This window comes from Scleropages formosus, chromosome 8 (genome assembly GCF_900964775.1).
Source record: "Scleropages formosus chromosome 8, fSclFor1.1, whole genome shotgun sequence".
Classification (NCBI taxonomy): domain Eukaryota; kingdom Metazoa; phylum Chordata; class Actinopteri; order Osteoglossiformes; family Osteoglossidae; genus Scleropages; species Scleropages formosus.
In genome coordinates, this window is record NC_041813.1 from 28,556,943 (window position 1) to 28,583,718 (window position 26,776).

Here is a 26,776-nt window from a genome sequence, read left to right on the forward strand (position 1 = left end):
GAGGCCTGTGTCTGTTCTTTGGGACGGTGGGGGTGGTAAAAACCTGTCTGCTCTTTTGTGTACCATCATGTATGAGTACAACTGGCACAAAATACAATACTCCTACATAACGGATCATTGCCAGCTACTGCTTTCATTTTTGCATTATTCAGATGCCTCATTTTATTTCATTCCAACCAGGGAATCATAAAATGTAAATGTGGATATTAATAACCCTGCTATAAATTTGGCACAATTTGAAATCACGCGGCTCTAAAGAGCTCCATTCATTTTTTTGTTTTGTTTTTCTTTTTGTTTAATTAACACAGCTCAGTGAAAACACCCTTTCGAACAGACTCAGGGCCCCAGATCGCTGAGACGCGAGCGCTATTACTGATTCATAGAGAGAAGAGGAGAGAGCACGCAGGGGTGTGGAGCCACCAGACAGGAGTGTGGCCCCTGCCGTCTTCGCCCCTACAAAGTGCAGTTGCTCTCCACGAAACGTCGGCATTTGGTGACCTTCAGGTAGGTCTCTACTTTGTGCATGTCTTTCTTGAAGCACGCCAGCAGCCCGTAGTTCTTCATCCGGGCGGCGTCCGTCCTCAGGATGATGTCGAAGTTCTCGTAGGGCTCCCTCAGCACCGACACGTGGATTCCCTCGCCCAAGGTCTGGGAGGAGAGCGAGAGCGGAGACAGAGGATTCAGAAGCAGCATCAGCCGCGAGACATAAATGAAGGTCATTCAGGATTACATCGCTCCGGGCGTGCGGAGAAGAGGCGGACGAGGGCGGGACCGTTGGGGGGTGGTGCCGGCGTTTCCGTTTCCGAAAGCAAAGCGTTTTTGACAGGCGGGAGAAAACTGACGAATGCGGCCCCCAAGCACGTCTCTTCAGCTCGTGAAAAAACTGCGATCGGAAATGACGAGGAGTTTGACGCTCAGCCAAGGGGTTAAACTGTAAATTCTGTAGGTCGGTTTTTACATGAACAAATTCAGCTGTCGAATATTCTGCATGTGCGTCCAGATATATCGGAGGCGGCTCGTGTTATGATCCACACTGGTCCATTTTCTCATTCTAGCTCAGCGGAGGCACTTTAATTCTCATATCACGAAACAGATCTTTTTCATATCAGCCCGCTGCTGTGCACACGTTGCAAAGCTATAATTTTCATCATATAGCAAGTTTAATGCTGAGACCAAGGCAACGAGCTGATTCTCGCTTTCCTTTCCTCGGTGGTTCGACTGAAGGCGCAGAGCGAAGACAGCGTGACCTCACGTACACTCTGAATCGCGGCGACACACGATACGCACGCGCGCACACACGGAGCAAGGCGCTTCCAGTAAGTCACACTGGATGGCAGAGCGCCAGCTGAACCGCAGTCAGCAGGTGCGAGGAGACGCGTGCAGCCGGCGTCCTGCTCGGCCGACCGCCGCAGCGCTTCCTCTGCCGTTCTGACCCGAACCGAAGAGCTCAAGCGCGGCCCTCACGCAAAATATTCCTCACGCACCTGTGGCTTGGTGTTTTCTGTCCCGTCACACTGATTTTACCTCACCGTTACCGAAGAGCCTGGTTCTTGTCTGAAACTTCATCTGGTTTCCACCATCATCTACACAGCAGGATATTTTTACCGCAGCAGTTCTGAGCGAACGTTCTGTGAAACACGTCTTCCGGGGCCAGATCGCACCGCGGGTGTTGAAGCACGTGTTCCCCCCCCGGTGTTCTGTCAACCTGAGAGGTTCCCGCCGGTCCTCCCGCAGAACTTCACTGAATGCCATCAGTCGTGTTTGTGCGCGTCCCCTGTGGCTGCTGAGCTCCTTACCCTCATGAGTTCGTCAATGCCCTCGCTGAGGTCCTCCAGCTTCTCGAAGATTCGGTCCGATGTGCCGAACATGAGGCTGTTGGAGAAGGCTTCGCTGAACGTCTTCAGAGGAAACACCCAGGACTGGATGAGGGCCGAGGAGATGCGCAGCAAGTCCCCATCCTGAGCAGCATCGACAGGGGATCGAGAGGGGAACGCCGTTAATCACAGCAGGGAGACGTTGAAGCTCTAGAGTCCACTTTAAGCAGGAGTCGCAGAGAAATATCTTCTCATTCTCAGATCAGGCATATGTTACAAATAAATTTAGGAGGCAAGTGGTAAAAATTAGATGTAATTCTCGCCTAGATCCCTCATGCACATCTACACGTTCTCAAGTCCTCTGTGCTCACATTTGCAGAGCGCATCGTTTGTCCTCGTCGTTTTGGGCCTTCGTTTCATTCTCTTCTTTACCCAAACAAAACTCCGCAGAGCATCACATTTACTCACTTTGCTGATGTTTGTCTCTAAAGTGACATACAATTACTGACCATTTTACTGGAGCAATTTTATGGTAAGCACCTTGCCCAAGGATATTGCCGCTAAAGGTGAGATTCAAACGTGCAACCTTTGGGTCCAAAGGCAGCAGCTCAAACCCCTACGCTACCAGCTGTTTGCGACACGTGAAAAGCATAACGGGTGTCTTCTTTTCCTGTGCATGGTGTCACTCACGGATCTCTGCTGGGTCTCGTCCTTCCCGGTGGGGGCGGGGATGGAGTCGGAGTAACACCCGGACAGCGCGGAGCTTTCGCTCAGCTGCCTCTGCATCCCGGGCAGCAGCGTGCGTTCCTGGACACACACACACACACACACACACACACATACCACGGGGGTGGTTTGTGGGATATATCACAGAACATGTCAGACTTCTGTACATCGAGCATACCGTGACACACGTCCCAAACCAAGGTGAACCTTCCTGCGCACGCGAAGCCGCCGCAAACCACCGCACGTTTGGTCAAGCCATGCCTCCGGACAAGCGACGGAGCTCAAACGTCCGGAGGGGGCTCGGCAGTACGCTCGCGGAGGACGTGAGAAGGGACAAGGCGACACTTACGAACTCCTTGTAGATGTCGGCGGCCAGCTGGTGCAGGTGCTGTGCGCGGTTCACGGCGTTGTTGAACAGGTTGTACAAGGGGATGCTCTCGGCCGGGGCCGCAGAAACACTCAGGAGCAGCAGTGAGCACAGGAGGAAGCCTGCGGAGAGAACGGGCAGCGCTGTCAAAAACCGGGAGCGTCGCCGATCCCAAACACGAAAGACGCTCTTTGGCGACGAGCCAACGCCTCTTGCCTGCGGAACACGGCGGAGAACGTTCGGCTACTTCCTGTACTTGCAGTTACGGCGGAGAGGCCGCCGGTACAACGGTGAAAAGACCGTCATATTTTAACAACGCTATCAGTTACGGTGAACAAGGAAAATCAATGCATCCGACTTACTTGCTGCCATCTTTCCCGTCGTTGTTCCGAAACGGTTGCGCTCCCGAATGTTGGGCTCTCTTCGTTGTGTTCCTGCACAAGGAGCGGAGTTTATATAGCGGCCATCTCTGCATACATGCATCAGGTGGGGGGGGGGGGGGGGGAGTGGTGAAGTGGGATTTTACGCTCGTGTATTCTTTTTTATGGCTATATTTTGTTTCATTGCATCGATCTGATTCATATGTATACGTCGGATACGCACCCCGCCGTGACGCATCTTCTTCGACTTCATGGGTTAACAGCAGAGTGACGCGTCACCCTGAAAACAAACTTCTCGCCGGAGCGAATGGACGCAGGGGCCTACGGTTCACAACGTGCTCGGCGAGGGCCTCGGAGGGACATCGGGGCAGCGACAGGGCACAACGTCGTACTCTGCGGACCCGGAAGGTGTCGCACGGTACGCGCAACTTTCCCAGACGGCGTCTCCACCGCATGCCGAGGCCGTTTTAACATGTGCCGCACTTTTAAAACCCACGTCGCATGCAGAATCGATAAAAAGAGCCTTTTCGTTGTGTGCCGCTGTGCACATGTCCCACACATGGATGCACTGGTGTCAAAACACATAAAGGTTACCTCATCAATAACCAAGGCGGTAATGAGATCATGTCCTGTGCACGTAAAACTCATCCCTCTGGAACAGCAGCCCGCCTGCCTCCGCCTTAGTGCCGGCGCTTAATCCCATCAGACGTGACAGTCATCCATATACATCCTTTATGTGCTGGAGACAAGCAAAATGTCAGGATGGAGGCCAGGAATATTCCATTGCTGGGAAAAAAAAAACAGAATTTGATCTGTTTACAGGCCTTTTTTCGGGGGCCGCTCTGACATCGCCACGTGTGTTTCTCCGGGCTCCGAATTTCTGATAAATTCTGGAAACGTTTTCTTCTAAAGGTGTTTTCCTGCTGGAGAAGACAGAAAAAACACCGCATGGCACTATGTGGCGTTCGTGCTTTTCCGTAGGTGTCAAAACAACAGGTTCAATCGTACCAAAAACGGGGAAGGTCCGGTTGCGCTGTTTCCCGCTGTTTCTCCACAAACTGCTGCAGTCCTGGTCACCGCACCGCACCGTACCCCTCCGCACCTCTCCGGGAGACATGGGAACACTACGAAAGTGACGAAACCTTAAGAAACACCTTTGAAAATATCACAGCGCCACCATGCAGTTAATGTCAAGATGAATGGACCTGTACATCAGTACCTGGTGCATGAAGAGACCGTCCATTGTTCCTCCTCGCGTGTTTTATTATTGCTATTAATAATAATATTATTGAGAGAATAATTTCAAGACTGCTAAGTGAGACATAGGCAAACATATTTAAAGCTTACGAAAAAAGCGGAAAAACACAAAACATAAATGTCAAACGAATGACTGCCGTTCAGGGGGGGTGCGGTGGCGCAGTGGGTTGGACCGGGTCCTGCTCTCCGGTGGGTCTGGGGTTCGAGTCCCGCTTGGGGTGCCTTGCGACAGAGTGGCGTCCCGTCCTGGGTATGTCCCCTCTCTCTCTGGCTTTACGCCCTGTGTTGCCGGGTAGGCTCCGGTTCCCCGTGACCCCGTATGGGACAAGCGGTTCTGAAAATGTGTGTGATTGACATTCATGGTATTTTGTATTATTTTATGTGTCAGACAAAAAAAACATGGTACGGTAACCAAGTGTGTACGTGTGCTTACAGGTGCTACTTTTCCTAACCTTTTGGGGACATTATTAGAGAAAAGCACACACTTCGGTGTCATTCGGCGAGGGAGAGCTGCTGACAGGCATTTACATGTTTTTCAGAGTTTCTTTAGACAGGACAGCAGGTGGCATAGTGGTTAGAGCTCCTACATTTGGCTCTGAATGTCGTGGGCTTGAATCCCACCTCCAGCTGTAGTACCCATGACAAAGTACTTACCCTAAATTGCTTTGGTGAAATTACCCAGTTGTGTGAAGGGGTAAATAATCGTAAGTAGCTAACACGGTAAGACGTTTTGGAGAAAAGCGTCAGATGAATGAAAAAATGGAAAATAATTCTGAAACAACATTTGAAGCAGCACTGACAATATGGTACATTTCTCAAAGCGGTGTTTCTGAGCAAGTTCTCGACCGCGGAAAAACGGATCGGTTGTCCTGAATCGGCGAGACAGGCCTGTCCGGACACAGGAGGGGTTCTGGACGCGTCCTGAAGAACCCAGAGAGGCGCTGCCGGAACGGGAGGAGCCCCTCGCCCGCCAGCTCACAGCGGTGCCAGCGGCCGCCTGTCCGCTGACGCTCGGCTCTAAATGCGGCCGTCGGGGGGTCTGCCCCCCCCGGCGGAAGTGCCGGAGCGGAGCCTCAAAACCGAAAGCCGTCAGCGACCAGGAAGGCGGTGTCTTCCCCTGGTACTGATGCTGTTAGTGCAGCGCCGATGGCGTTTGGCTGAGAGCGCCGATGCCTGTTCTAACTATAGTGCCTTGTGCCTCGGAACAGGCGGCGCTGTGACTAATTATACAAGAACGGCATTTACATGCATCACCACGGGACAGGACTTTTCATTCCTGGCAGCATTTTGAAAAAGTGAAAATGTGCGACCTTTTTTTTTTTTTTTTTTTGAAAAGTCGACTGGCTCCTCTGTTGTCTCAAGTCGCACATTTTACTTTTCAGTACAACAGTCATAGGCTCCACGGAAATGCGGTGTTAAAACATGACCTTTTCTTTGTTTCGCAAGCAGCGTGTCGCACGCGAAACTAATTAAAAAATGAATTTAGAAATATTTCCTGCATTTTATATCTGAAGTTATTAGCTAAGGGCCTCAAAATTCGGAAAAATTGAATAAGACTTGCAAGAAATTTGTTATACGTTCGTTGCTGGGACACATTTTTAAGGAAACTCTTTCAAAACACTCGATGTCAGTAAAATTATTGGGTTTTTTTTGAAATTTTTAAAGCACCGGTCACTCTAACAACAAACTTTCTTTATGTGATATACATGGAATCTCCGTTCCTCGCTTTCCTCCGACATCTGGACGTCGCGGCAAGTGTCGAGCTCTTCTCGGAGTCACGTTACACGGCAAAAGAGAGCAGCGAAAACTGGATTTTTTTTGGAGACGAGGGACAGGGGATGAGTCTTCACGCAGCGCAAAGGAATCCGGACGCTTCCAGGCCTTCGATCGGAACGAGAGATCGGACACTGAAGTATTTACAGGACGTGGCCTGGAGATCCGGAGCTGGGGAGGGGTTACGCTTCCAAGAGAGCCAACATCAAACGAAAGCGCCGGAGCCGTTTTCTAAATCTGCTTCCGCTGCCTGGTGTCATCTGTTGGACAACGGATTGCGTTGCGAAGCAGAGGGAGGTGCAGACGGCTGCTGGTCAGGATGTTTTTAACCAGTGAGGGCAAGCGACCGAGGCATGTGATGGCGCCGCTCCAGAACCGCAAGGTCCTGTGGGGTTGGGGGCAGTTGCTGACACCCTAACGGCAAGGATGAAAGTCCAGCTCCGCACAATTGAAATAGCGCCGTTGCGGTCAGCCAAGCCAAGCAATCACCACGGTATTTCCTCGGCTAATCGCCCACCAGCGCGAGATGTTGCTCCTAATCTCCAGATCCCATAATGAACGGGAATAGCGAACCGCCGCGGGGAAAAGAACAATATTTCACAGACAGATATGAACGGGTCGCGAAGCACTTCCACTAGCTTCTGTTACAAGCGGTCGAATCGAGCCCTTAAAGAGCAAAGTTAACACCCGGTGCAGCGTTCCTTTTAGACATGACTGAACCGCTATTTTAGATGGCGCCTATCAGTTAACTCTCCGTTAACATCTGAGACCGTTACTTCCGCCTCAAGTGCACATCCTAAAAAAACAATTTAGCATTAATGTCGGAACAGGTGTAAGGAGCACGTATTCATCAACAAACTTGCTTTTCAGCAACAGGCCCTTTCAGTTCAGCGTCTGCTGTGGTGCGTTTTTTCCCCCCTTATTTGCCGTTTCAGAGTCTTTACAATGTATTTTAACAGTTTTTACTCGAGGTATTTAATACAACAAAAAAAGGATAGATCACTACGCGCTTTTGTGTCTACGAAAAGGTTAGGGTGAGGAGAGGAAAACAAACAATAACAATAATCTCGTAAGACTCGACTCATACTTTTATAGTTCATCCTCGCGCTGCTTCTGTGGCATTTTTAATCAGTTTAATATTTTGTTGTGCAGATTAGTATTTCCAAACATTTCTGCTGGATACCAACAGGCCTCCAGTGAGTCTATTTGCTGAACCGGTGAAGGACGTTCACTTTTTTTATCCTTATACCAGCCTATGAAGGACAGCATTTTATTTAGTCTATTAATAAATCTGATTGTGCTTCATGCACACACAGTACTGAACATTGATATTTGATTCGTCTCCATTCCCACCCCATGGAGACTCCAAATGTTTTTCTATATGTCCATTTTAATTTTTATTCCTGCTCGACTCTGCACGCCGAAAGCAATTAACGCAGTGTGTAATTTTTCATTTTATCAATATTGAACACGCGTTGGAATTCTACAAACTCGGGTTTCATGCTAATGATAAACAATGCTGGACAACTAGCTGTTCATAAAAATTTTTTTAAAAAGTCTTTTGACTTTTGAGTCCTTTGAATTTGTAACCTTAGAATGAACTTTTCAAGGGGTTGCGGTGGTGCAGTGGGTTGGACCACAGTCCTGCTTTCCGGTGGGTCTGGGGTTCGAGTCCTGCTTGGGGTGCCTTGCGGCGGACTGGCGTCCCGTCCTGGGTGTGTCCCCTCCCCCTCCGGCCTTACGCCCTGTGTTACCGGGTTAGGCTCCGGTTCCCTGCGACCCTGTATGGGACAAGCGGTTCTGAAAATGTGTGTGTGTGTGTGAGTGAACTTTTCAAGTCTGCATATATGCCATAAACACAGTAAAATCCATCCACCAATAACTGTTTGTTCAATACAGGGTCACTGTGGTCTGGAGCTTATCCTTGAAGCATAGGATACAAGGCAGGATACACCCTGGAGAGCACATGGTAAGATGGCGTTTAAATGTCACCATGTCTTTAACATACCATATTTAGTTGAGTGTGGTATAATGGAATAGGCAGCGCGATAAATCCTGAGGTAGTGAAATTTGGGTTCTTCATCGGTGTCAATTTTACGCACACCTGTAAAGAATGTGCATACAGATACACTTCAGAGGATGTGACCAGGTCAAATGTAGAACAGATGCCTTATCGGAGCAAGTGTCAGGCACCTGTGCCTAGAAGCACCTCAGACATGCAGGGAATGCTTATCCCGGCTCGAAGAAAATACTTCGCCGTGGTGACCTTTGGCTTTTCGGTGTGAACTTTACACTGTTTGAACTCTCCCCTCTGACCTTTGCCCTACTTACTGTGCCCAGCTCTACAGGAAGCTCCTCAGCCCCACTGGGCCCAGGCAGGGACCATGGACTCTGTCTCAGAACACCGTGTACCTTGCTCCGCCTCCTGCCGTCAAAACACTTGCGTCCTCTCAAGTTGAGGCTCCCGGGCAGCTGCTGGGACGGGGGTAGAGATGCCGAGCTGCTGAAAGGACGGACCCTGCCAAGGGGGCATGACTCCTACCAACTCCCCGCAACGTGTTGTTATTATGGTGCCAGATCACCGCACGATTCCACGCTGTGTAGTTTCACCTGAAACACACAGCACTGCACACTCGTAACACAGCATAAAAGGGGCAGAAAAAGAACGTCTTCATATCTCCATAAGTAACACGGCGCACGTCAGATCACCGTTGGAGTTAAAAAGCCATTGAATGGGAGAAACACTGTATTTCCACACCCCATGAGCTGAGGTATACGTTCTGAACACGTTGTAGACTGTGTTCAAGGTCACAGTGTACTGCACAACTGTGACCCGGGGATGTATGCGAAGAACTTGGGCTGGACCGATCCCTTTAGTTACATATAGAGCAGAACAAGGTTGGAATAGATGAAGGGAGAAAACAAGGAGGCGGTCCTCACCTGCTCCAGCTGCATTCTTAAAACAAGGTGGCAGCTCATACGCAAATGGTTTTTCTAGAACAGCAGAATTCGAAAAAGAAAAAGCATTAAAAATACACTGTTCATTTGGAAATCTTCATCAGTCTTAACTCTTTGTCACATTTTCCGCTTTTAAATTTTTTTTTTTTTTAAAAATTCACCACCAGTTTGAATGAGTCGCCACTGGTACATTTCAGTTTAACACTGTTATTAAAGCAGAGCAACAAAACATTTGTTTTGTACTGAACACTGTAACTCACGTGACGCAGACACTTAGGCTGATCTGCCTAAAGCTCCCGTTATCTGAGCGCACTTTGGTCCATCTCTAAGCAGCCATTGCTGCGAGACGCCCTTGACCGTTTGACCTGGTGTACATGACCCTGTGTGATGTCACAAACCTACCAGCAGAAACACACTAGAGTACTGTAAAAAACTAAGGGAGCAGCTAAACAATAAGCACAAACAAACATACAACGTTCAACGCTCTTCATTTTGGCTTTTGATTTTATTCAACGTGTTACATGGTGCATTAGTAAAAGGCTTTCCATAATACAAAGGAATACAACCTAAACAAAAATATTTAACATGGATCAAAGTATATGTACAGCCAACGTTTAGCAAGGCACACGGTTTCAAACACTGCAGTGGAAAAGCTGTTTGATTTGATTCGCTAACAAGATTCGTGTTCTGAAATAATTGTAGAGCAGATGGGAAATGAAAATTCATTGTTGTTCTCTGGAACTGTTTCCCTTCACTCACAGTTCTGTAATACTGCTGTCTATAACACTGAAGGAACCACAGAAATCAAATAAAAAACTATTAAATGCTTATAAACAAGGATAGATTTTGGTTTTGGACAAAGGATGAGACAAGAATTCACACAAGCATATAACAAGTGTGCAGTGAAACAGAAAGGAGCTGAAACAAAAGAAAGTTTTGACATCTGTATTTGTTAAAATTACTGACTAAGGCTCTGCAAGAGAGGAATAGAAATGATGGGTGTGTGATGTGGCAGAAGTGTGACTTACTTCACTCACAGCTTTTTACTACTTTTTCGTTTCTTCAGAAGGGCCATCACATTCACCTTTAAAAAAGACAATGAATTGTCTGGCTTTTCAAAACCACCCAGTGGGTTTATACCATTTTTGGATCAAGTGTAACTTTCACTGCATAATGAATAAATGTGTTTGTAATGTGACATGCAGTCATATCAAAAGCATCTCAATTAGCCATATTAAGGGCTTATGTCAGTCATAGAATGCATTATTTTGAGACAAATGCTAATATTCTGTGGAATAAAGCTGTTAGGAAACAGTGTCTAAGGGTTCAGTGTTAGGCTGCATTAGACTGTACCAGACTGTGAATAAGTTGTAGACGTACAGTATATTTCAAGGAGTTGCTAACCGAATCAACAGTGGCAACCTTTGAAAAGCTATTGACTTTGCTCATCCAATGCTCATGCTATCAGTAGATATTAATGAATGATTTTCTAAAAAATAGCCTAAAGGTACAGCGAAAATGTTATTAAAGTCCTACACAAACATTTTATTAAGGGTTAAGAAAATATGTTAAACTTTTTGATCTTGTGAAAGGTGCTTCCTATACTTGCTAGTTGTGTAAGGCATTACCAGTTAAGATGTAATGAACAATCTAGAGTAAGCACAATCCCTTAAAAGTACGTAAGTAGTATATATCTAACACAAGAAGAAAGGTGAGTCTGTTATTGGCTCATATGATTATTTGTCTGGCTGACTTCCAAATGCAAAAAATAATTTTAAAGAGAATAAAATAACAGAATTTGTTGCTCAAATATGTATACTACTATTTAGGAGTATTTGGTGTTTAATAAAATGTAACATGGTACAAAACTGTGGTATGCTAAAGAAAAATATCCAGTTTCTAAAACAAAAACACCAACCAATGTGAACAAGCACTTGTCCTGAGCGGGGTTGCGGCGATCCTGAGCCTAACCCGGCAACACAGGGCTCGAGGCTTGAGGGGGAGGGGATACACCCAAGACAGGACACCAATCCATTGCAAGGCATCGCAAGGCACCCCAAGCAGGGCTCGAACCCCAGACCCGCTACACAGCAGGCACCGGCCAAACCCGCCGCGACAAAAACACCCATTTAACAAAATTACACAGAGGAAAAAAGTGAATAGTAGCAGAGTAAAGCTTAAGAGTCATAACCCCTGTGATGGAAAATGTTAATCACAAAATACAATTCATACAGACACTGTCAAAAAGAAGTTCCAATATAAGAAGTTGTCTATTCAGCCCTATGTATATTTTGCTTTGGCTATGGAAAAACAAAAAACTTAATGCACAAAATATTACTTTCCAACCTCTAACAAAGACTTTTAATTTATGTTGAGGATAGCAAAAATAAAAGGAAACATTGCACACATAATGCAAAGAACATCTATGATAAATCTGCCTCATTTGCTGATACACCTGCTCATCTCAAACTGGGTGATAAACTGCAACATAATGAGAAATTATTAATTAAACTAAGATTAGTGTAAACATATTTTATCTTACATATCTCCCTGCTGTGGGTTTAACGCTCCATTGATAACACCTGTATTAAAGAAAACATATGTTTATATAGTTTACATGTATATACAAAACCGACAAAACTGCTGTTAACATAGTTCATTTGGTAGAATGTTTGGCATCACTATATTATTGGACAGTAAAGATATCATAGGCATTTACCATCAGATTTCTCAGTAACAGTGATCTTTGACACATGTTGAATATTGGTGGCACTTCGCTGATTAACTGCACTTGAAACACTCCATTTTTAAACTTGGCAATATTTGAAATGCCTCATTTAAAAAAAATACTTAGTTGAAAAAAAGAAATTATGAGGCTTACAGAACAGCTACAAAAGATGTGCACCATGCCTATGAATGTAAGAATAATGTCATGGTACTGTGTTTCTAAGACTCTCCTTAGATAGCACTTTCAATGACATTTCTTGTAAGAAGCAGGCCATTTTAAGACCAAAAATAGTGCAAGGAACCAAGTGGGACTTTTTGGATTTATTTTGACTCACACTCTTGATAGATTACCTTAGAGCACTCACTGGCACCCCTTGTCTTGGCAATCGACAGCCTGTGCAGAGGTTCTTTCCCGTATCCAAGTCCTTAGTGTGACTTTTCCTCGGGAAAAAGTCTGCACCCCCTGTTGATTTCCAGGACGAGGGATAGCGAACTCAGGCAGGAGGCTCACGTGCACTGTTCTGTTACAGCATCATTCCGTATCCACACTCAGACGTTTAGGCTTCACTAATGCTCTCAGCAGGGATGTCAGTATCTCTGCCGGCAGAAGAACGGAGTTGCTCTGCCTCTGTCAAAGTTGCTAAACGATAGATTCCCTTAGGTTGACCCGATACACGGAGGGCTCCTCAGCAGAGGATGGAGCAGCACGTAAGATCACGTCATTCATGACTTCCACTGGACTGACTGGCTGCTGATCTTCCACTGGGCCCTCTTGGGGTTGCATTTCTTGAGCTTCCATCGGCACCACGGAAGACTGAGGTATTTTTGTGGCAGGGTCTTCCTTCAGGGCATCACTCTCAGATGGTGAGCTGTTCAGCTTGTCTGTGAGCCCTTTTGCCTCCAGAGACTCTTTATCAATCTTTTTCAGCTCCGCCTTCTCTTGAGACTTGTATGAAGGAAGTTTGCCAGAACGCTTTAACAGGTGTTTGCGGTAAGCCCGCTGGATGATTGCTGCTGCAACTTCTTCCCGCTTACGCTTTAGTGTGGTGGTGATGGGGTCATACACCACTTTGGAGGGGTTGTTTACCATGAACTTCTCCTCCATGCTAGCCTTAAGGACATCCATCTCCCCAGATTCTCCTAGCACCTCCGTTGTGAGTGCAAAAAGGATGTCAAGGCAATGGATTTTGTCCCCAGACACAAGTGGAAGGTCCAGAGTGATGAGCTTAATGGCATTAGGCTTTGGAATCCTTAGAGGATCTTTCAGTGTATCACAGAAATCGGAAAGCTTGCTGTAGTCCAAAAACTGAGAGGCATCTGGATCAAACTTCTCCCAGGTCTCATAAAACATCTCAAAGTCATCCTCGCACAGTGGCTCACTGCTCTCCTCAGTGGCCACATTGAAATTCTCCAATATAATGGCAATATACATATTAACCACAACAAGAAAAGATATGATGATGTAGCTGCAAAAGAACACAATGCCCACAAGAGGACTACCACAATTGCCTCTGACAGTGGAGCCAGGATTCTCCACGTCTGGGTCACAGTCAGGGGGCCCACTGTTCAGAATGGGACTAAGAAGCCCATCCCAGCCTGCTGATGTGGTGATTTGAAAGAGGCAAATTATACTGTTTCCAAAGGTCTCAAAGTTGAACATGTCATCAATGCCTGCCTCTTTCTTCACATAACCAAAGTTGGACATGCCAAAGATGGAGAAGATGAACATGATTAGGAAGAGAAGCAGGCCAATGTTGAAAAGAGCAGGAAGTGACATCATGAGAGCAAACAGTAGAGTCCGGATGCCTTTAGCTCCCCGGATGAGACGTAAAATGCGACCAATCCTGGCCAGTCTGATGACACGGAAAAGGGTTGGAGACACAAAGTACTTCTCTATGAGGTCTGCCAACAAAATTCCTGAAAAAAGGACACAAAGTCAGCAAAACATACTGCCTTACCTGCCCTAACAGCTGAATTAAACATACTGTATATAAAGCGTTGTATGAAGGAAGTAAAGTGATCCCTACCATAATTTGATTAAAACACCAAACATGCTGCAAAAAACTTCACAATGTTAACGAAATGACTGCTTACCAGCTATTGAGAGAATAACCACAACAAAGTCAAAAATGTTCCATCCGACTGAAAAGTAGTACTGTCTGAGAGCAAACAATTTGAGGACACACTCTGCGGTGAAGATGAAGATGAAGATGAGGTTAATGTAGAACAGGATTTCTTCTTGTTCTGGACTTTGGTCATCCGTCTCCACCATCATGGTGATCATATTGAGGCAGATCAGCACCATGATGCAGATGTCAAAGAACTGCTTGGTGACCAGGTCAAACACCAGGCCTTGAATGAAGTTCTTCAGAGACCATATGGAAGATGGAGAGACACAAAAACATGGCAAAAACAATACAAATGAGTTTTGGGCATGGGTTTCTGAACATGACAGTACAACAAAAGTGTACTCAGACAGGTTTAACAGACCACTGAAATGAAGGTGAAAATAAAGAGATACCAAATAATGATTATGCAAGAGTTGTGGATCAAAAAAAAAAAAAAATGGGGAAAGCAAATAAGCGTCAACATGAAATATGTGACCAAATATGTGGAATGGAAAAAAATGTCGCTTCTACGTGTTTATGGTGTGCCTCTACATATCCTTTGAAGCAAGCTGATCCATCAGTGATTTTTGACTAGTTGTATACCAAAATTCTGTGATGTCACCGCCTAGTTGCTGGTGGGATTGCACACACCTGCGGTCTAGGAACCGGCTTCTGTGGCTTCTTGGACCCGAGCTTCTTCATTGCGTTGTAGTACTTCTTCTGTTCCTCTGTCATGAACAGGTCCTTTCCACCCTGGTAAAAGTCCAGAAACAATTATTCCTCAAGCATATGAGTAGAATATATTGTCAGACCACATATTTTTGAGAGCACAGAGCCCACACTAACACTGCATGTTACCCCAGCATATCTTCATACATGTCTAATGATAATTCCACACGCTCTCGTCATTTAAGTGTTTATTGAAATAACACTTGATTACGCAGATTTTGCAAATGACTGAATAACCAATCATCCTTACCTTGTATAATCTGCTAGAATTACAGCGATGTTTAGGTGTGTAATACTTATCTTTGCTTTCTGCTGGTTGAAGTTGTCAATGATGACACCGATGAAGAGGTTGAGTGTGAAGAAGGACCCAAAGATGATGAAGATGACAAAGTACAGGTACATGTAGAGGTTGGTCTCATAAATGGGCTGATCCTCCACCTGAGTGTATCAGAAGGTTAGAGGAACGTTTCCAGGAAAGTTTGTTGTACTGTCAAAATGATTAAGATGCTATCATAAAGAAAACGGAAGGGTTACCGTAAGTTTTTTTTGCATTTGTTCATTTCACTGGTACTTTCATATGCATATGATTCACTGCAACAGAAACAAGTTGAGTCTGTGACTATACAGACAATCTTGAGAAGAAAAATCAGCACCTTACGAGAATCCGCAGCTGCATACATGATATCCATCCAGCCTTTAAAGGTTGCCTGCACAGAAAAATTAAAATTAAAATGACACGCATTACACATACACACACACATTATCTGAACCGCTTGTCCCATATCGGGTCGCGGGGAAGCGGAGCCCACCTGGCAACACAGGGCGAAAGGCCGGAGGGGGAGGGGATACACCCAGGATGGGACGCCAGTCCGTCACAAGGGACCCCAAGCGGGACTTGAACCCCAGACCCACTAGAGAGCAGGACCCGGTCCAACCCACTGCGCCCCCATTACACGTTTCGGTAAAAATAATTTCTCAGTTATATGTTGTCATTAGCCAAATCAGTTATGGACCACTACATTTCCTGTTTCTTGACAAAATGTTTTAATGCGGATCAAGAACACACACACACACACATTTTCAGAACCGCTTGTCCCTTACGGGGTCACGGAGCCTACCCGGTAACACAGGGCGTAAGGCCAGAGGGGGAGGGGGACACACCCAGGACGGGACGCCAGTCCGCCGCAAGGCACCCCAAGCAGGACTTGAACCCCAGACCCACCGGAGAGCAGGACTGCGGTCCAACCCACTGCGCCACCGCACCCCCTTCGCGGATCAAGAACTACAAGATAAAACTGTATAAATCAAAAGCCATCAGTAAAACAAAATAAAATGTCTGAATTCTCATGTCATTCTGAGTAAAGCACAGAGTTTCTCTTTTTTATTTAAAATAACTTGAATGTGAGAAGAGCATTGCTGCCTGTTTTGATCTCTGAACTTACCACCTGCAGGAGCGAGAGGTAGCCCATGCCTACGTTGTCAAAGTTGACCTTTAGGTTCATCCAACGGACATCGCTGTTCTCCGTCATGAGACTGAGACTAAGGCAGTCAGTCTTGTTATTGACCTCATCCACATGGAAGCGTTCCTCAGATGTTGTGTTGAAGCAGTAGAAGAACTTTCCAGCAAACAGGTTCACACCCATGATGCTGAAGATGAGCCAGAAGATGAGGCACACCAGCAGGACATTGAAGATGGCAGGTATGGCCCCCACCAGGGCATTCACCACCACCTGGCATACAAAACAGGAGGCTCAACATGAACATTGTTGCACAGCTTCCCTCCACAGCATGTTACCACTGAGTTCAATTTATGTGATTATGTGAGTACTTAATGAGACAAGGAAAAATGTTACATTTCAGTAACGGTTGATGATTTGTGGAACACCCTAAAAATAGCATTTATTGTAACTATAAAATGTTTTACAGTCCTCCACTCTCTTTTTTAACATGCAGATGTGTTGTACGTGCAAATTACCTGCAAAATATTTGACAGGTTCTAGCACATTTTAAATGTCAGCAAAGTATTGTAGATTTACTGGATATGAGAGTAACTATGTCAGCACTGAATTACCAGTTTTTCTCATTTTAAACATAACAGAGTATAATTTTGTGCAATTTACTTTCTTCACATGTGCACTTTACAGCAACAGCAGGGGTTTTTTGATTAGATGAATGTCTGTAAAGTTCAGCAGCAGGTACAGAATGTCAGAGACTGATACACTACTTAAGTATCATTTACCCTCATCCCTTCAAATCTGGAAAGGGCTCTCAGGGGTCTCAAAGCTCTCAGGGTCCTCAAAGACTTGATGGGTCCCAGCTCAGAGTATCCCAAAATATTAGCTGTTAAACTGATCAAAGAAACCTGCAAGAAGAGAATGGTTATATTGATACATTGTAAAGTAAAATCTGTTAAAGCACACATTTAGCCATACTTGACAGCATATATTATTCAAACTACAAAACCGATGCCATTTTTCTAACAGTGAAGAACAAGGAAAGAAGAGTTTGGTAAACTGTGATGGAATTCATTTGGACCGCTGCAGCTCACAATGTGCCAGCAGGCGAAAAGAAAGTGGTAACACAGTGGAAAATAGTTTTTGGAAACACAATGAAGGACGTGTAGGATTCAGCAGAGTATTTAAAGTTTATCGTGACCAAAGTACCTATATGCAGACCTTGACTGGCTAAATGTAAGGTCTCCATCTGAATCAAAGTAAAAAAAATTATTTCACAAAAACCCAGAACTATCTTCACGAGAAGTGTGAGAATAAAACGAGACTCACGTCCACAATGAGGAAGTCCAACCAGCACCAGGCATTGGTGAAGTACATTTTGAAACCATATGCAGCCCATTTCAGAAGCATTTCAATAACAAACACATAGGTGAACACTTGGTCTGCATACTCCAGGACGATTTTTATGACCTGTCGTTGCTCAATATATATGTCCTCAAAGGCCTGTAAAGAGAGAGCCAAGGAATGGGTAATACAGGAGAACAAGTTACAGATGTATGACAATACCAGAGCTGTGCATCATATCCTTTGCTGTCTTTCTAAATGACAAAATGGCTTACATAAACATGGTATGTATTTTTTTACGGTTAATACCAATGTAGATGAACGCAAAAGTGATGCAACAACACTTACCAAGGCTCCGCTGCTCAGCAGGATCATGAAAATAATGAAGGTTTCAAAGTAGTTGTGCTCCACGATGGCATAGCAGGTTCTCCTGAAGTTCCACCAGGCCTTTCCTCTGCCTTGGGTGATGTCCACCATGAGACACGGGCAGCGCCGGAAGCAGTCTGCAGGTGAGTTATGGCAGAGCGCCACTGAGAAACCCTGGGAGAGACTGAACTCCTGAAAAAGTTTCTTTAGTCTGCAATTGTGATGGCTGCACTGCAGCAATAAGAGCAAGTTATAAAAATATATAAACTATATTTAATAAAACTGTGCTATACATTCCATAGGTCGGAGAAACAAACTATTTCTAAGAATCTCTACTAAGTACTTCCCAACTGTTCTTCTAAAATGCCTTTTAGAGCAGAACTGCAAACTGCAGAGGACTGCTGGGATCTGACTGTTCACATAAGACAATTCAGAGACCAGCTTTTGACCAGCGATGAGCTCTGTCTTTCATCATATCAAGTTTTATGAGCTAACATGCTAGCGTGACATTAGAAGAAGTTAGCTAAGGTCAAGAAGAACACAAAAAGAAGACAACCTGATGGATACCAAGGCCAGTGCTATAGCCTTGGTACAAAAGCTTCCACATTCAGGGATTAACCAGATACATACTGTGGTCTTATAACTTTAAGACCTTCCCCGGATAAGCCTTTATGCAGTTACTCCTGTAATGTACGTAAATGTTTATATGTATCTCAAAAAAAAAAAATAATAGAAAGGTGATCAGAAATTGTTGATACTCTGAAAGTTTTATTCAGCTACTCATATGATGAACATTGGTGTATATGGTGGAAAAAAACAAACTACTTAATCACACGTCTGCATCTAAGTGTCTCTTTCTCCTAATGTAATGCACAAATTGTATTTTCCATAAGATGTACGTCGCTTTGGAGAAAAGCATCTGTTAAATGATTAAATGGAAATGTAATCTAAATGTATTGCACTTCAGTGAAATTCTAGCAATGGCAAAAAGAAAGTGCAAATTTCTTCAATTAAAGAATCTGCTTCATTCTCCCACATTGCTCCTTACCATCAGTGAAACAATCCACTGGCTCTGTGATTTCCGATTCTTCCCCTTCCTCAACATTCTCCGCATTCTTGTTGTCCGCCGTGCTGTCAAGTGACGAGCCATCTGCCACTTTACAGACCTGGGGGGCAGGCAGGCAAAGGAAAGCAATAATTTTCTGAGCACAGTGTACCCTACACAGTCCAAGTTGCATGGTTTAAAGCTTTGTGGTTCAGTATCTTACAATAAATACTGCAATCATTTGGTGGATTATATGTAAATGTTTTCAATTTCCTTGCTTACACACTAAATTTAGGCTAAACTACAATATTAAAGTAATAAAGAACACAACAAATAAAAAAATGCTATTTAATATACATCAGTGACTAAAAACAACAGAAATTTCATATCATATTGTGAAAGCAGACGATTGGTGATGCTGATGTAAAGTGTTGCGGTGTGAAGCATTGGACATTAACTCTCCTCCTGGGGAAAGAGAATACACAGGTTATGTGGACTTTCATTGTAACTTCTGACTGTTAGATACTTACTTCACATTTTATATGCATTATGATATTTCTGCACCTTTCAAAAGCTATTTGAAAGCCTTAAAATGTTTATTTTACATTTTAATCCAAAATTGTACTCTTACTTAAAAATAGACCCCCCATCGAGGCTGCCTGTTGACCACAGACTTAACGGTTATACAAACCATTTCCTGTGCCAAATAAGTTGAGAAGTGCAGGGTATACAATTAAAATTAACCGAATTCAATAATAAACTTGCAAAGCCCATAGCGGTGTTCTTTGAATTGTAGGTAACCTGCACCACATTTGTTTTCTTTATCCCATGGTGGTGATGCATTCCGCAGGGCAGAGCTGAAACACCACTCAGTGTGCAGTAAATGGAATGACCACATGAAGCTGGTCATCTAACTCCTTTCCAGCCCCACAGCAGAGCAATGTTTGATGTAAATGTTCTCACGGACATGGCTGTGCAACATTTACAATTGGAGAGAATTGATAAAAAGGCCAAGAAGTGCCTTGCAAGTTTGTTAATTCTGACTGGATGTGCTGCAGCGCAGAGCTGGAACTGTGTTTGCTAAGCTTTGCCATGCTAGCCCTTTTCCCACGGTCTGCCCCGAGTCATCTGATTTCTTCTCTGCCACCAGACCCCGACCAGCCGTAGATTACCTCTGCAGATGCTACAGTTGTAATTATCTAAGCACTTTTCTCGGCCTCAGAGTACTGACACTGATACCTTGTGCGGGACTGAAAACACTCAATTAGGCTTCTGTAAGCAGTGATTTTTTTTTAAAATGTAAAGATTCATAAAAATTAAAACAAAATCAAAGTTATGGGTCTGGAAATTAGAGTTTTTGCCACCAAGACAGTCAAGAAGGATCCAGTGTGTAATGTTTTGCCCATAGGCAAAACCTCCAAGTCTGGCACTGCAAAGTCAACATGATTGCTGTTTGACACGTTTATTAGTTGGATACTAACATGCTGATGTAATGGTTCAACTTCCCAGAGAGTCCATTCCATTCTGTCACAAGTATAAAAAATATATAATGACACATTTTCAATAGCTATGAATAGATACAAGCCTTTCTAAAACTGAACTTGGGGCACTATTTTAATTTGGATTAAAACCTTTTTTTTTACAAATTAAAAAAATTAAACACGAGTCTAAATCCCATTTTTAAAAATCTTACTTTTGTTCCTTTGGTTATTTCAGTCTCTTCTTCTGAGATGTCGCTGTCATCTGGGTTTTCAAAATCTGACTCAGTTTTGGCAATGGGCACATTTATGGTTACCCTACCATCTGTAATAAATTCAGAGATGGGCACTATTTTCAGACCAGTCTTGGAGCCCTTGTCCGAGTCCATATGACTAAGGACAAAGTTTTCCTTTTTGGGCTTGCTGCCGTCATCCTTGGGTTTTTTGCCCAAGATCTGCCTGATGATCTGGACTACTTGGGCTTTAACCCAATCAATGCCCCTGGTGATCCTGTTGATGGCAATCTGCAGGTTGTTCATCTCGCCATCCTCGTCGGAGGATGCCAGGTTGTCGCCGCTGAAGGAGCTCAGGAGCAAGGCCAAGAAGAGATTGAGTACCTGCGAGGAGGAAGAGGCCAGGTGATGTGTGGGATGGGAGTGATGGAGAGGGGCATTTGGCTGACTGCCAATACTTTCACTTACTTGGCCATATACAGTAACTGAAACATACGGGAGACCTGTGCTGTACATCCAAAAAAATAATTAATTTCTGAAAAAGATGCTTATCAAAGGGGAATTTGATTACAGTTTCAAGAGTGCACAAATGCCATTACTCAATATTTCTGTCTTGGGGTAGCATAGAAATAAGCCCTGAGACATGAATAAATGAAAAAATGGGCAGTGAGTAGTGGAACCATTGAAGACATAGGTTTCTTACATTAAGGTTGCTAGTTCAAGTTGTAGAAGAGGCCCTTATGTTATCTCCTCCAGCACAGCATCTAACTCGAAAAGCTCTACACACAGGTGACAGTGCTTATGTAAAAATATGGGCTAAACAACAAAATAATTTACAACAGAGTGACAAATGCACCTCCTTGCTCCTTGCTGTGTGAACATGAGAGCAAAAATATTGGTGCGTGCTTTAGCTGCTGTCTCAGCTGTCAGTGTGAGGGGCTGTGTGTGCTTGCGTGTGTGCTTCTGTTTGTGTTTGTGCCAAGGGTCTACTTGAGATGGGTCTTAGCACATACTCTAAGGTCAAAACCACTGTTTGCTGGTTCAAATCACAGGATTTAAATAGAACTTCCATTGAATAAATAGCTTATCTCCTTTCAAAAGTTGATTTTGGTCTAAGAGGTCAGTGTTTGGCCTTAGCAATTAAAAATTTATGAACGAACATTTTAAAACCTTGCTGGTACTGTATTTAAAAATGGTCAGTCCAGCTCTCTCCTGGCACTATGGGACACTTACCACCAGGTTCCCAATGACCATGACCATCATGAAGACGATCAAACACATGGCCTGACCAGCCACTTCCATGCATTCCCACATGGTCTCAATCCACTCGCCGCATAGGATTCGGAAGATGATGAGAAAGGAGTGAAAGAAGTCATTCATGTGCCAACGGGGCAACTCGCAGTCCTCTGAGATCTTGCAGACGCAGTCCTTATAGCTGGTCCCAAACAGCTGCATCCCCACAACAGCGAAGATGAAGACAACGATGGCCAGGACGAGGGTCAGGTTTCCCAGGGCGCCAACAGAGTTACCAATGATTTTGATCAGCATGTTTAAGGTGGGCCAGGACCTGGCCAGCTTGAAGACCCTCAGCTGTGTGTGTGACAAAACTAAGAGTCAACAAAAGTCATATTTTTCTTAGAGCAACGAGAAAACGACAAATCACACATTTTTGGAAACATCATCGAATTTCATGAGAATGGGTTTTGATATTTAGCCATACCTTTGTAAGTGTTACACAAGACAATATCAGTAAAAGTAGTTGTCACTTTTCTCAACAGGAGGGAATGATTTATTTTGTGAAATTTTTAAACAGAAAAGGTTCTTACCAAACGGAAGGACCTCAACACAGACAGGCCTTCAACATTGGCAAGTCCCAGCTCCACGAGACTAAGAGTGACAATGATACTGTCAAAGATGTTCCACCCAACCTGGAAATAATAGTATGGATCCAAGGCGATGAGTTTGAAGAACATCTCTGCTGCAAAGATGCCAGTGAAAACCTAAAAGGGGAAAAGTAAAGTTGTGAGGAAACTGTACCTAACACCATACTTGCAGTCCACCAAAGCCCCCTGTGGTCCATCATCTCATTTCTTTTTGACTGAGGAGGACACATACTTGGTGCATCTTGTCATGGGAAATTATATTCGGGGTTAGCTATGGAGTAGTGCTTCTGTAGTCGGTAATGTTCATTGTATGATAAAAGTTCGTATTTCAAGACCTAACAGGGCCATACAGTTATGTCCTTGACAAAGACGCTTAACTTGAATGTATTACGTAAAATACCCAACCTTCTAAACTGGTTGTTAGGATAAAATAGTATAAATCATAAAACATTGAAAGTATTGCACAGGAAAGATGAGGGCAGGCCAGGAACATACCAAGTTCCCCACACTGAGCATGTCCGCAAAGCTGTTACTCATAGGATAATGCTCCATGGCCATGAAGAGGGTATTGAGTACGATGCAGATAGTGATGCCCAGGTCCACAAAGGGGTCCATCACCACAAAGTACACCCACTTCTTGAAGGTCATCCAGGGGGCACAGCAGTCCCATTTCAAGAAGATGTCAGCAAATTTGTACCACCATGGAGGGCACGGCCGTGGTATCTCATCAAGGTCTGTCAAAACAGTTTCTGTATGAGACGAAAGTCGCAAACATTATACCACAAGTCTGTTAATTCCATAAGAATGGTGCCATAATGTCAGTACATTACATTGTTTCTTTGTGTGTACTATGCCCTGATCAGAAGCTGTTAACAAGATGTTTCTGTTAATCAAGTCAACACCCTATACAGAAGCCCTAGATAGCAGTCTAAGGTGTGTCTATACATTTGCAGACCACTTTTTGCAACTCACTGTTTTTTTGCAGAGTAGCCCGAGCTTAACAGCACACAGGCATGCATTCCTGCTCAGAAACTGACCACCATTAGACAATTTTGCACATTAGGCCTGAGGTCTGCTGTCCTGTGCTGAAACGTTTTAAAACTCAACTGCAGCCCCTAGACAGAGAGAATGTGGCTAAGATGAGCCTATTAAAGCAGTCCATAGCACACCACAGACCTAGGAGTGTACAATATACTTCTGGAATGTAATCAGCAACTTTTATATCAATGCGAGGGTTCAGCTTCACCGTGTATTTGAAAGGTTATGAAAGAAACTCAAAACATTTGTTTAGGAGTATTAAGAGTACCTGAAGTACTGAATGCTTGTGTTCACGACATGAACAGCAATACCTTTTGCAGGCATGAGCCTTGCACAAGGTTAAGGACTTTCATACTGCTCTGAGACCTGTTCTTGGGATTACCTTCTATGACACTACTAATGGCACTTGTGGCGCTGGCTCTCCGGTTTTGTGCGCCTGGTTGTTCCAGGTGATCTACCGCAAGCTTCCCCTTAGTGAGAGGAATGGCACATGTCATGGTACAATGGCAAAATGTCAAATGGCAAATTGTGGGACATCTGGGGCAGGCACCAGGCCGTCCACCACCCTGGCCTCTGAGACTTACCTCTTCATCACTGGGGCTGTGCACGGACCCACCACCCTCGGTCTTGGGCTTCTTGCTGCTCGCAGCAGCTGCATGTTTCTGCCAGTTAGGTGATGAACAAGTCAAAGCCAAAATAGCATGTCTAGTATTTCCCCACTTTCATGGGCCTACTTCAAATTATTACAAAACTTTAGCAAAGACATCTAGTACCAGGAAGCAATACTAAAAGTTAGGAGAAACAGTGAACATCACTAGGCTAAATTCAGAAATAAAAAAAGTCATTTTTTTTTTTTAATAAATCAATTTATCAAGTATTTCTTAGTGAAGACCTTTTTTACTTTCAGGCCATATTAAATGCATGTTTATTAATTTCTTTTCATAGTTTTTTCTCATTCATGGTAAACAACTAACCTGAGCTTCTTGCTTCTTCAGCTGCTCTAGGATCTTCTGGTACTCCTCTTCTTTCTCTCTAGCTTCAGCAATGGTTGCCTCATTCTGCTCCGCATAGGCCATTGCAACCACGGCCAAAATCAGGTTGATTAAATAGAAGGAGCCCAGGAAGATGATGACCACAAAGAAGATCATATACGTCTTTCCTGCGGCACGGAGTGTCTGCAAGGCAAGAATGACAGAGTCAGGGGCTAAGAAAAAATTGTACTTACTTAAGGACAGATTAAGTCCATTTAGAGACAGGGGTGTCCAGTCAAGCACTGTGAGGGAGTGCCAGGGTCCACAAGATTTCACTGATGTGGTTTGGATAAAAAGATAAAAAGATCATCATGTAGAGTTGGCAAATATACTAATAATATTGGCTGCTGTTGGCCAGTTACACCTGTACAGCTGACAGTGGGTCTCATAATCTTCTAACCAGCAGAGCAGATCATTAAATCAGTTATGAACTGGGAACCAAAAAAAGCCATGGGACATGAGAAGATCTAAGGGAATGACAGGACACTCCTGCTGTAGACTCCTCTAGTGTTCAGTGGCAGTAGAAGAGTTACATCATTGTCAAGCCTTTCAAAATTCCAGAATTTATACAATGCAAAAGGCATGGTGGCATGGGGTCAAAGTACCAGTTGGAAGAGGTTCTCCCAGAAGTCCTGGGTCATGAGGCGGAAGAGAGCCAGGAAAGCCCAGCCAAAGGTGTCATAGCTAGTGTAGCCATAGTTTGGGTTTCGTCCAGCCTTTATGCACATATATCCATCAGGGCATCTCCTGTTAAGAGAGCAACAGCGGAAAGAACAATCTGGGCTTAGTTTTCACATTCCAAAAATACCAGTGTGAAGTCCAAAATGAGAAAGGTTTTGGAAGCATTTCTATGCAACAGCGTTGCTTGGCAGATATTTAGATATTGGATATCACACAATATTAATATCAACAATTAATATTCAGTGATTACACAGAAATATATACATTTAATACACAGAGAGTATATCACTTTAAAGTTTCATGAAAGTATGTGAGTTTAAATTTGCTCTAAACAACAATTTAGTATCCATATATTTGCAAACACATTCATGAGGGTCTGGTATAGAGAAACAACTCAAATATCCAAATTCACCTGTAACTAGGCCCAAACCATACTATCATGGAAATAATAACCCACAGTAGTTCAACATGCTTTATAACCCTAATCTACCATGGACCCAATTTGACTTCATGGGCAATTTACATACAACTGCCTCTGCCTATATTTCATCCTGCTCTGCTCTTCTCCATCCAAGACTTCACTTGACTACTACTGTAGTTTGTAAGTAAATAGATTTACTAATCTTTTGTGTCAAATATAGAGTTTCCCACAGACAGAAATGAGTAAATGAGTAGACATACCCAGCGTCAGAGCTGTTTCCACAAATGAGTGGATCCATGGCACCTGGAAAGAAGTACTGGTTTTCTACAAAAACAGAAACAGCATCAGTAACAGCATGGGAAGTTGACATTACCAGGTAATTATCAGGTAATCCATTTTGTCCAAGTTGTATGACCACACTTCACCTGCATTGTCGATATACTCTGAAAAGTCGAAGGTGGAATTCTCTGTGCCGTTCACATCTATGCTCAAGCTGTCATTGGAGCGGAAGCCCAGTGGGGGCCACAGGATGCATTTTTGCTTTAAATTGCCCATGAAGAGCTGCAGCCCAATGAGGGCAAAGACGCTGAGACAAAACACTGTAAGGATCATCACATCACCCAGCTTCTTCACCGACTGGATCAGAGCACCCACAATGGTTTTCAGACCTGTGTAAGACACAGAGAGACACATAGAGACACATTCCACATATCACAGCACAACATATGCAGTGGCAATGGTTTTTTCTGCAACACATACCAGGAATTACAGTGATTGTTTTAAGAGCTCGGAGCACACGGAAAGTTCGCAGAGCTGATACATTGCCCAGATCTACAAACTCTGTGATGTACCTGCAGAAGAAGACAGTATGAAAGTAAACTCCATAAATTTTGTCAATAAGCCCAAGTTCAACATTACACAGAACGCAGCCTTGTTGTTAAGGTAGCCCATACTCTCCATTGG

General features: G+C 44.2%; 2 protein-coding genes across 3 annotated transcripts in view; both read right to left on the reverse strand.

The window, feature by feature from the left end:
* Positions 1 to 26: 26 nt before the first annotated feature.
* gh1 (growth hormone 1) lies at positions 27 to 3,279 on the reverse strand. The gene is made up of 5 exons (XM_018764341.2): positions 3,270 to 3,279; positions 2,890 to 3,050; positions 2,505 to 2,621; positions 1,797 to 1,958; positions 27 to 648 (listed from the first exon to the last, which is right to left on the reverse strand). Exons 1-5 carry the CDS (start codon positions 3,277 to 3,279, stop codon positions 454 to 456), a joined length of 645 nt encoding a protein of 214 aa, XP_018619857.1. The 3' UTR covers positions 27 to 453.
* An 8,046-nt stretch (positions 3,280 to 11,325) lies between these two features.
* Positions 11,326 to 26,776, reverse strand: part of scn4ab (sodium channel, voltage-gated, type IV, alpha, b) — a 29,781-nt gene continuing 14,330 nt past the window's right edge. For both annotated transcript variants that reach the window (XM_018764503.2, XM_018764502.2), the window contains exons 6-26: positions 26,573 to 26,664; positions 26,239 to 26,481; positions 26,074 to 26,137; positions 25,317 to 25,458; positions 24,655 to 24,855; positions 24,265 to 24,342; positions 24,063 to 24,150; positions 23,138 to 23,376; positions 22,586 to 22,759; positions 21,993 to 22,349; positions 20,742 to 21,143; positions 19,052 to 19,169; positions 17,986 to 18,140; positions 17,623 to 17,796; positions 17,079 to 17,201; positions 16,282 to 16,569; positions 15,493 to 15,546; positions 15,140 to 15,277; positions 14,762 to 14,866; positions 14,097 to 14,367; positions 11,326 to 13,919 (exon numbers count right to left, since the gene is read on the reverse strand). In XM_018764503.2, the coding sequence (XP_018620019.1) occupies positions 12,643 to 13,919; positions 14,097 to 14,367; positions 14,762 to 14,866; positions 15,140 to 15,277; positions 15,493 to 15,546; positions 16,282 to 16,569; positions 17,079 to 17,201; positions 17,623 to 17,796; positions 17,986 to 18,140; positions 19,052 to 19,169; positions 20,742 to 21,143; positions 21,993 to 22,349; positions 22,586 to 22,759; positions 23,138 to 23,376; positions 24,063 to 24,150; positions 24,265 to 24,342; positions 24,655 to 24,855; positions 25,317 to 25,458; positions 26,074 to 26,137; positions 26,239 to 26,481; positions 26,573 to 26,664 (4,783 nt within the window). In that variant the 3' untranslated portion in view covers positions 11,326 to 12,642. The remainder of the gene's footprint in view (positions 13,920 to 14,096; positions 14,368 to 14,761; positions 14,867 to 15,139; positions 15,278 to 15,492; positions 15,547 to 16,281; positions 16,570 to 17,078; positions 17,202 to 17,622; positions 17,797 to 17,985; positions 18,141 to 19,051; positions 19,170 to 20,741; positions 21,144 to 21,992; positions 22,350 to 22,585; positions 22,760 to 23,137; positions 23,377 to 24,062; positions 24,151 to 24,264; positions 24,343 to 24,654; positions 24,856 to 25,316; positions 25,459 to 26,073; positions 26,138 to 26,238; positions 26,482 to 26,572; positions 26,665 to 26,776) is intronic.